The 10,940-nt window shown below is 34.4% G+C and overlaps 1 protein-coding gene across 1 annotated transcript in view; it reads right to left on the bottom strand.

Annotated features, from left to right (window-relative positions):
* Window positions 1-247: 247 nt before the first annotated feature.
* Window positions 248-10,940, bottom strand: part of LOC111712495 (nucleosome-remodeling factor subunit NURF301) — a 27,735-nt gene continuing 17,042 nt past the window's right edge. The window contains exons 19-29 of the mRNA XM_023487127.1: window positions 10,701-10,820; window positions 10,212-10,323; window positions 5,713-6,341; window positions 4,979-5,143; window positions 4,453-4,778; window positions 3,549-3,629; window positions 3,285-3,369; window positions 2,500-2,610; window positions 1,288-1,372; window positions 865-934; window positions 248-407 (exon numbers count right to left, since the gene is read on the bottom strand). Of these exons, the coding sequence (XP_023342895.1) occupies window positions 284-407; window positions 865-934; window positions 1,288-1,372; window positions 2,500-2,610; window positions 3,285-3,369; window positions 3,549-3,629; window positions 4,453-4,778; window positions 4,979-5,143; window positions 5,713-6,341; window positions 10,212-10,323; window positions 10,701-10,820 (1,908 nt within the window). The 3' untranslated portion in view covers window positions 248-283. The remainder of the gene's footprint in view (window positions 408-864; window positions 935-1,287; window positions 1,373-2,499; window positions 2,611-3,284; window positions 3,370-3,548; window positions 3,630-4,452; window positions 4,779-4,978; window positions 5,144-5,712; window positions 6,342-10,211; window positions 10,324-10,700; window positions 10,821-10,940) is intronic.

Below are 10,940 nucleotides of genomic sequence, written 5' to 3'. Positions count from 1 at the left end.
AGTTTGAAAAACTTTTATTTAAGTCTACATATAATTTTCAATACTGAACATAAACAAAAATATTAAATCACAATTTCTTAAAATCCGCCAAATTCCAACTTTTCTGTACACTCGCGACAGTTTCAGTCTTTCATAGAAAAAATATATAAAAACAAATTTCCACCAAATAGTTTCTGGAGAATGGCAGTTTACAATTAGATTAGTGTGAGACGGCAGGAGAAAAAAGACCAGGAGTTAATTATTCTTCAATTACATCATTATCCAACTTTTGGGAGCACTCCACTTATTTCTGGAGCATCTTGTCACGAATTGCTCCAAGTTTCTGAGATACAAACAGCTCCAGGTTTTCTGCAGTTTTTGAGATTGGGGTTCCAGGGGGGTTGTAGTAGCGACAGTTTTCAACAATCCTAAATTAAAACATTTTTACTATGTTTTTGGTTATTTGAAATCCGTCTTTGGCAAAGCAACTTAGTGTTTTTAAGAAATAATTCCCCCCCCCCCTCAAATTTATTATTTTCCCCACCGTACGTATTTTTGATGGTTTATTGGATAAATTGGGGGAAAAAGAGCAAGGTATACATTTTTCTAAATCATTTCCCTAAATTCTTAAAAATCTGTAATACATACAGTATTATATCAAAACAATGCAGACGACTTTTAGTTAATAATGCTTTGATCCTTTACAAGAACTTCTTAAAATTACAAGTTTACAAGTAAATTAATTAACAATTGTCAGTTAATTATAACGTCTCTTTCTTTACATGTTGTTTCTCTCTGTTTAAAGTATTATTGGTAGAATTCAAAATTTAAGTAGAAAGTCGTCTTCAGTGTATTGATATATACGTGGACGATTGTTGCCCCTACCTTGTTATATCTCCAAGGAACTCTGCCAGAGTGTTATATTCGTTCAGCTTCCTTTCTACGGTTTCCAAGTCTATAAAAATAATATATATTTTCTATATAATAAAGCTCTTCGTATATATATATATACATTCATATACATACAAGCTTTTTAATTTTTTAATTATACGGGCAACGCCCCCCGTATAATTAAAAAAGTAAAAAATAATTTGAAAAAATAACTTTTATAATTTTTTTAGCCTTTGTTACTCCCAAGGTACCCCTGGATTCCCTCAAAAAATGTCAGTCCATTCGGTCCAGCCGTTTGGCCGGCTATAGGGAACATATATACGAACGTCTTGTTTAATTATATAGAAGATATTTAAGTATTTTGGATAATTAAACATTCGAAATATGTAAATAAGAACCTAAATATTCAGTACTTACCCATTGGTTCTTTAACAACTGAGTAGTATTTCTTATTGGTTTTCTTGTCTACTGGTGTACGGAAGGGCTGGCTGTGTTTGCAACTCTAAAATAATTATTATCATTTTTATTATTAACACTAACCCGTCGTTCAATGATGAGAGATTGTTTTAGCATATCTAAAATAATTGACATTAAAGGGACTGTACTAAGTACTGGCAGCTCTAAAATAAGACATAAAAGGGACTGTACTAAGTACTTGCAGCTCTAAAATAAGACATTAAAGGGACTGTACTAAGTACCTGCAGCTCTAAAATAAGACATTAAAGGGACTGTACTAAGTACTTGCAGCTCTAAAATAATTAACATAAAAGGGACTGTACTAAGTACTTGCAGCTCTAAAATAACTAACATAAAAGGGACTGTACTAAGTACTTGCTGCTCTAAAATAATTAACATAAAAGGAACTGTACTAAGTACTTGCAGCTCTAAAATAATTGACATAAAAGGAACTGTACTAAGTACTTGCAGCTCTAAAATAATAAAGATAAAAGGAACTGTACTAAGTACTTGCTGCTCTAAAATATTGACATAAAAGGACTGTACTAAGTACTTGCAGCTCTAAGATAATTAACATAAAAGAGACTGTACTAAGTACTTGCAGCTCTAAAATAATTAACATAAAAGGGACTGTACTAAGTACTTGCAGCTCTAAAATAATTGACATAAAAGGGACTGTACTAAGTACTTGAAGCTCTAAGATAATTAACATTAAAGGGACTGTACTAAGTACTTGCAGCTCTAAAATAATTAACATAAAAGGGACTGTACTAAGTACTTGCAGCTCTAAAATAATTGACATAAAAGGGACTGTACTAAGTACTTGAAGCTCTAAGATAATTAACATTAAAGGGACTGTACTAAGTACTTGCAGCCTAAAATAATTGACATAAAAGGGACTGTACTAAGTACTGGCAGCTCTAAAATAATTGACGTAAAAGGGACTGTAATAAGTACTTGCAGCTCTAAGATAATTGACGTAAAAGGGACTGTACTAAGTACTGGCAGCTCTAAAATAATTGACATAAAAGGGACTGTACTAAGTACTGGCAGCTCTAAAATAATTGACAAAAAAGGAACTGTACCAAGTACTTGCAGCTTCATAATAATAGTCACTAGATAAATAACTTAATCATTAAATGGTATATTAAGTCTCGTGAGGTGCAAACTTACTTGTATTTGTTTAAATAGTTTCTTTATATTCTCTAGATCTTGAGCTCGTAGTTTTCTAAGATTTGCTGTGTTAATCCTAGATCCTGGGTTACAGCGAGGACACTCGTACATCTGAATAATTTTATTCAAGGGACTGTACACGTCGTTTTAAACCACTTTTTATAGAATGATATGTTGGATTCACTATAGTAACCTTTAAAGATCAGTCATGAATATCCAAAAAACCAAGCGAGTCAAGTACTGAAATGACTATACTAAATCAGTAATGACTAAGGACTTACGGCCCTTGCCTAAGGTGTATTCTTGCGTCTTTTGACTTCTTTTTATTTGGATATGTAATAACAGGCTCCAAACCCCAGATATAAGCTTTTTTGCTTCAATTTATCAGGGTTTGGGTCTCGAGATCTTTCATAGTTTAAAAGTTTAAGCAAAAACTTGGTCCAGAACAATGAAAACAAACCAATCAGACCTAGATCTTCAGTTAAAGTCAACATTTTTCAAAGTAAAAAAAACTTTTTTAAACAGAGGAAAATGATGTTCCCGCACAATAGCGAAAGCCTTAATTGATATCATATTGTTTATAATTTTTAAGAAATCTCCAAATTGTTTTGTTAAAAAGGTCCAGTAAATAAAAAAGAAATCCGCAACATTTTTTCTAGCGTTTTCCAGGATTAAAAATCAGTGAAGAATCATTAGAGCTGAAGAAAAAACTGAGTGAAAGAATGTAAATAATAACCTCCGAATTCCATAACTAATTAATAATTATTATTAACTAATCTAAATACCTCAATGCTGCCAGCTTCTGATTGCAGAATGCCAACACATCTGCCATGAAACCAATCAGGACACTGTTCACAACCAATATAAAATCTAGAAAACAATATATAATCAACTGGCTGAAGTGCCCGGCGATGCCGGTGGAACTTTAAAACTTTAAATTTTATAACTTATTTTTATTTCTAATTTTCCATGGTGTATCACATCTGCAGATGAAAATTTTTCAATAATTATTTTAACGAGTTTCCCCAATTTTTTTAAACTGGACTTACCTAGCCTCGTCGTAAGGTTGCTTACATAAACAATATATTTCGGTTCCTTCTTTCGCGTTTGTACACTCGTCACATATGTACCTAGAAAAATACATTATGTACAAGTGTTTTTTTTAACCAGGGTGAACTAAATTCCTCCATTGCCAAGATATTAAAATAGAATACTTAATTAAACCTTCAGGTCGTCTTTACTGTCATATCCTTTGTGGGTAACCTTGTATACTCGGCTTGATTTCTACGTAATGTAAGTTGATATGCTTTTATTATTATTAATATGCAAAACCGACGGGCACTTAAGTTTTGGAGGATTTTACATAAAACGTTTTGATATCATTATTTTTGGAAATCAACCATCCGTGAATAGAATTAAGCACGAATTGCATGTCGAACTATGGTTAAGAATTATACATTTATAAATATTTACATTCTGAGTACTGCGCATTATGTATACGACCAATGAATACATACGATCAAAGAATGTAAATGCAGTTTAATAGTTAATTTCCTAGGTTGGATTTAACTAAAGTTACCAAAACTAAGTGAACGTTAAAATGCAAATGAAATCTATATATTTATATATAAAGTTGTAATCTCCGTATGTATGTTTGTTTTTTGTCCGATCATAACGTAGGAACCCCTGGACCTATTTGCCTCGAATTTTGATTGGGGAACTCGGGAGACCCACGCGAATGTACCCTTTAAACCGGCCAATCTGAGTAAAATTTTTCTGTACCATAATTACTAGTCACCTTTAAAAAGAAACCACACTTGAAAATAATCAATTTTACGAGAGGAAATGAAGGATATATCATTCATTCACTTGAAATTGCGTCTGCAAGCCCTTAAATAAGCAAAGGAAAACACCGAATGGACGATAAAAACCTTACGTCATGAAAATACTTACTCTGACAGTTTCTTTGACATTTTGGGAGTAATCCCGACACATGATCCATGGAACCAATTTGAACAGACATCACATCCTACATAGAACTTAGTCTCGTCGTACTTCGTCTTACACACGCAGTACAGACGATCCTTCGTCCACTTCAGGTCCCCAGATCCATCTTTATCCGATTTCCGGCTTTTCTTATGAGGCACAGGCGCTGTGGATAGCGAGGCAGTGAGTTGCGACTTAATTGAGCTTTGTTCTTCCGGTTTTCGTTTGCGCATCATTGCCGCGCTTTCAGCTCCTAACTTCATCATAGCTTTCATCTTCAAACTCTCAACCTCCTGAGAGAAAAACAAAAACATTTAATTTTAACATTTCTCTAAGTTGATGGATATATATTTTGTTGAAAAATCATTTCTTTCCCTCCATATTGCTGAAAACAAATGATTTTAAGCCCGGAAATTGTTGATTAAATAATGTAAAATACGGAAAAAAAACCTGTCGGTGGATGTCCACACAAAAATAAACTCCTGTTATTCACCTTGGATATATCTAAAGATAATTCTCGTTCTAGAACACTTCTCTTCTTGGCAATATCCTTCTTTAGTTGTTCTTTATGCTTGAAGAGTAGGCTGGTCAGCTTGTTCTGAGAAAAGGTAATACGCCGCCTCTCCTCTAAATAGCTGGGATGGGTTCCACCCCGCACCTTAACAACAACATTTTGTCAAATATTTAAAAAAAATAAGTTTTTTTAACAATAAAAAATGTTAAAATTAAAAAGTGTTGAGGCTAGTTAAATAAAAATATCCTAGGACTTACATATATTCAGTCCTATGAAAATTCTTAAGTGAAAAAGAAATGCCACTATAAGGTAACTTAAAATCATACTAGATTAAGTATTTAAGTAAGTATTTAAGTCAGTATTTAAATAAGTATTTTAGTATTTAAGTAAGTATTGAAGTAAGTATTGATGTAGGTATTGAAGTAAGTATTGAAGCAAGTATTGAAGTAAGTATTGAAGTAAGTATTGAAGTAAGTATTGAAGTAAGTATTGAAGTAAACATTTAGGTAAGTATGTTTGTAAGTATTGAGGAATTTAAGTACGTCTTCAAGTAAGTACTTAAGTAAGTATTTAAATATGTATTTGGGTAAGTATGTAAGTAAACATTTAGGTAAGTATGCAAGTAAGTATTTAATTAAGTATTTCAGTAAGTATTTGGTAAGTATTTAGTATGTATTAAAGCAAGTATTTAAGTAAATATTTCCGAATCCAACCTTTGCCTTCTTGGTTCCTGCCCCACTAGGATACATATTCAAGGACGGGGTAAATTCAGGTTCAGGTTCTCTTATCTTCTCTCTGGGAGCAGGAACAGTCTGCTTACTCTTCCAGGATAAGGGTTGCCATTCCTCATCCATCATTTCTCCGGAGATAGGATCATAAACCGGCTTCTTCTTCCCCCTCTTCCCCTTAACATTCTTCGCCTTGAAGTCCTCGTCGTCCAACTGATTCATCAGTTTCTCCTGGAGGTCGGGAGTCAGGTTCCCGGCCTGCAGAGCCTCCTTTATCGTCTGCTGGATGTAGTCGTCCGTTAGTTCAAACTTCTCCGGTTCTGCCGGAGAGAGGAGTTTTGGATCTCCTTGAGGACTAAGATCAGATTGAGGCTGGATGAGGGACTCCTGGTGCTTCAAGGACTCCTTGTACTCCAGCATGGCCTGCTGGGGGAGTACTAAGATCTTTTTCCCGTCTCTGATCACATATTTTCCTTGTCTAATCACACTTTCTGGTAGGTTACTCACTGTTTGAATTTTGGGTTTTGATTTTTCTTGTCTCTGTATGGATGAAGGCTGTGAGGTATTCTCAACTCTGGCCTGAAGGCCGGGCGTATTAGGCAAACTGACTCCTCCTATATCAGGGTATATATAACAACAAAACAGCAACAAAACAACCATGCAGCAGCGTAGCTAAATTAATCCAATACTGTTCATGCAACAAAATGTAATTTCCTTTTAAAATAATTTAATATAGTTAAACTTTAGTGGCCTGAACTTTAATATTGTAAATCCTCTTAAATCTGATTAATGATGTGGAAGATATCAAATAAAATTATCAAAAATAGAAAACAAAATTGCAAATTTAATTTTTTAATTTAAATTAATTTGCGTTTTTTTGTGCGTGATTTATTTAAGTCCCTAAGACAAAAACTACGGTTTTGTATAATATTTGTTAATTTTTCTATATTTGAGTGCGCGAATCAGCGTCTAGCAGATTCACATCGTTGTAAAAAAATGTTCGCTGTCCCATTCAGTCAAAAGATAATGTTTCTGTTTTAAAATTAATTTGCCGAGCTTTTTGTAAAAAATAAATAATAGAAAAATAACCACATAAAGTAAACTACTTAAACAGCGAAAGAACATTTAAAGGGAGTCTTGCGTCGATAAAAATCGATGATTATAGGTTGTAATATCTGAATGATTTGTTTGGAATTAAATTGATCTTTTGAAGATCCGATTCGAATATTCTGAAATAGTATGGACGCTACGTTCTTTGAGTCGTTTTTAACATTTTTCTACTTATAGACGCAACAGATGGTTGGTAGCTATCACCATCAAATATTTTTCGACGTAAGCCTATACCCCTTTTAATTTTTCGCAAACACTCCCTTTAACAAACAAGCCAAATACCAACAAAACAAACATCTTTGGATGGAAGACAGAAAATAAAAATTTAAACATTTAAAAATATTGTTTGAGATAAATTCAATTTTTTTTTTTTTAAAGACAGTAAGAAAGTAAACTTGGGAAAAGTAAAAACAAAAATAATGGCATGCAGAAGAAGCATTTTTAGCCAAGCTTAGACCAAGGGTATATAGTTTCAATTGTTTCCCACGCTAAATTCGTTAAAATATAAGGATTTTTTAATAAAAAGTATCAAAAAATATACTCGGAGGTTTAAACTAAGCTTATGAGCTACCACTGCAAGAACAATATTTTCAACAAAAAATAGACGACTAGACTAGACTGAAACCTTTGATATTTCAGTTTAAAAGATCAAAGGTTTACGAGGTTTGCATCAAAGTAAGAAAATAAAGAGTTTGAGTCAAGTTCTCAGTTCCTTTGGACGATTAAAATTAAATTTAAAGTTTTCTTGTTTTATTAATTCAGTGTAGCTACATTGAACGTACAGGGTGCTCAAATTATTAGAATGTAATCATACAGGGTGCTCCATTGATTGCATTGGAAGGTGAAAATTAAAATCCAAATTAATTACAAATATAACTATAACGGTGCATCTACGTCGTTAAAACTTTCTGGGTTTTAAGATAATTTTGAAAATTTATGTTTTCTCAGAATTTGGATTAAATTTAGCCATTAATCTAGTCCTATCCTATTCTATTAGAATGGAACAAGCATTTCAGGATTAAACTTGAATTTAATTTAATTCGAGAGAATTTAATTTTATCTCCCGCCATTACAATTTCCTAAATGAATGTAAACTGTACAGAGTGTACACTGTACAATAATTAATTTAATTATCGTCGCCATGTAAAGGGTACCCGCTCATCGAACCTAGAGGAAACGAACCTAACGTTTTTCTGACCTAACGTTTTTCCGACCTAAAAATCTGTAGGTTCGATTAGCGAAATGTCCCAAACTGACCTAAAGATTGGAAATATATTTAGGTCGGAATTATTAATATATTTTAGGTCAGTTGGGAATATATTTTAGGTTGGTTAAGCAACAATTTTAGGTTAGATAAGCATTCATTTTAGGTCAGTTGAGCAATATTTTTTTTTAGGTCGGTTGAGCAATATTTTTAGGTCGGATGAGCAATATTTTTAGGTTAGTTGAGAATTTTTTTTAGGTCGGTTGAGCAATATTATTAGGTCAGTTGAGCAATATTTTTAGGTCGGATGAGCAATATTTTAAGGTTGGATGAGCAACATTTTTTTAGTCGGTCAAGTAATATTTTTATTTCAGAGGTTATAATAGATGAGTAATATTTTTTTTAAATGCTTAAATTTATAAAGTTGAAAAACATAAAAACAACAATTTTCAATTGAATTAGTATTTATTTAGAGTTAGGTTAGGTTAAGACACTTTCTGGGGCGAGCGCTGCGGCTAGGACAGGCTAGGGGGCCGAGCGCTGCGGCCAGGAAAGACCTTTAATTCAACAATTTTTAATAAAATTAGAGTGTATATAGGGTTAGGCTAGGTTAAGCTCATTTCTGGGCCGAGCGCTGCGGCTAGGACAGGCTAGAGGGCCGAGCACTGCGGCCACATGTCTTACATTTAATTGAAAATTGTTGAAAAAGTCATTTAAAAAATTGATTGGAGGGGGTCCAAAAATCGTTCTCTAGGAAATTACCAAATAATTTAAGTTATTTAGTATTATTTTAGGGTTAGGTTAGGTTAACTCAATTCTGGGCCAAACGCTGTGGTTAGGACGGGCTAGGGGGGCCGAGCGCTGCGGTCAGGAAAGACCAATTTTATCCATGTTTTAAATATGCGATGCATGTACAGGCCCCAACGGGTGTTGAGCTCCACTCAAAAACCCCGTTTCATGCATTACTGAAACAGTAGTCGTACAGACAGTTCACTTATGGCTTTGATTTATTGGTATAACAACCTAAAAATATTGCTCATCCGACCTAAAAAAAATTGTTCATCCAACCTAAAAATATTGCTCATCTGACCTAAAAATATTGCTCATCCGACCTAAAAATATTGCTCATCCGACCTAAAAAAATTGCTTGACCAACCTAAAAATATTGCTTAACAGACCTAAACTTGTCACTAATCCAACTTAAACTTCCTGGTAAACAGACCTAATATATATGCTCAACCAACTTAAATATATCTCTAAATCTTAGGTCGGAAAACCTATATATTTTTCATAGGATGTCAACCGGACCTAAAGCTTTTTTCAACCAAACCGACCTAAAACACGTGCAAACTACTCGATATTTAGGTCAGAAAACCTTTAGGTTAGAATCATCTAGGTCGGAATATACGGCACCATGTAAAGATAAACAGAACATATTTTAAAAATTTAGAAAATTCTAGATAAGCTTGGTTTTTGGCAAAAAATACCGCCTTGACTGTTCTTCTTGTTGTTGTTGTTAGGTACTTTCCCAAGTGGCAACTTCCCAAATGTGCATTTTCCCAAGCGGCAACTTCCCAAAGGTTAGGTTAGACTCTCTGAGGCGGCGCAGGCTGCAATGGGGGTCCAGCGCTGCGGCTAGGATGGACTAGGGGGCCGACCACCGTGGCTAGAACATGCTAGGGGCCGAGCGCTGCGGCTAGGACATACTTAGGAAGCTACCGCTCGGGAAATTTGGGAAGTTGCCCCTTGGGAAAAATTCTTTGGGAAAGTACCTAACATCTTTATTTTGACAGCAAGTATTCAGATGTTTGGCACTACTTGAGCGGTTAAATTGATCATTCGGTTTCTAATTCCAAAAATTGACTTGAAAAGGTATGTATTGTTAGTTTTAGTGAACAATTCCTTTACGCACCCTGTATTGTAATAAACTAGGGGTATATATTTTGTTAAAAATAATTTTATTTCAAATACTGAATTTATATTAAATTTTTTAAAAAAAATTTTTGGGATTAAAATTTACGATAAAGGAGGAAAAACTAACAACTTAACTTCCTTAATATCATTACAAATTACTCACGTAAAAGTGGGGGGGATTCTGAAAAATATATACCCCTCCAATAAATATATATTTATATATGACCCCGACGAGGGTTCTAGCTGCAGAATATACCCATTCCTGACGTAGCGATTCCGCCCACCGAGGGCAGATTGTTAGATATCTGGGTTGGACTGCTCAGCTGGTTTGATGAGCTCGTCATCTCTCTTGAAAGCTCCAGAGTCACCTGAACGTGTTTACGTTTAAAATAAAAAATATAAATATAAAATCCCCCCCCCTTTGTCAGTACCCTTCATCTTCTGTAGGCTGCTTTTAACATTCCCCCCTCCCAATCGCCTCATCTAAGTACGCATATAAGATACCCCTGCAGGTACCCTTAGACCTCAAGCCTGTAGGTACCCTTAGGGCTTAGCCTCTCCTGTGTATACCCTTTAACCCCCCCCACATCCCCCCAATGCATGAACCCTGAGACCCCTCGCTAAATCGAGAGATTTGAGGTTAAAGTGAAGTCAGCCAATTTGAACAAATACAGAATTATACTGTTTAAGTTTACAAAACCACAAGGGAAGGAGGGGGGGGATTAGTGTTGATTATAATCTCTACCTTGGTAGGAGGCACCTTGCCCTGCTGTCTAGCCAGAGCTTGCTGCTTCAGCAGCTGAGTCTTTACTTGCTGTTGGATAATCTGAAGTTGCTCTTGAGTTAGATTTACACCTTGGAGACCCTAGATAAATATATTTTAACATTTTATTATTTTTAATTCTTAAATTTTATAAATTGGATACAGTTGATACAGAAAAATTCTGATTAACTTAATCTTCATCATATTATAAGACCCCCCCCC

This window comes from Eurytemora carolleeae, unplaced genomic scaffold (assembly GCF_000591075.1).
Source record: "Eurytemora carolleeae unplaced genomic scaffold, Eaff_2.0 scaffold1198, whole genome shotgun sequence".
Lineage (NCBI taxonomy): Eukaryota > Metazoa > Arthropoda > Copepoda > Calanoida > Temoridae > Eurytemora > Eurytemora carolleeae.
Note: the sequence above shows the minus strand (reverse complement) of the source record. Positions and strands in the feature narration are given on the sequence as shown.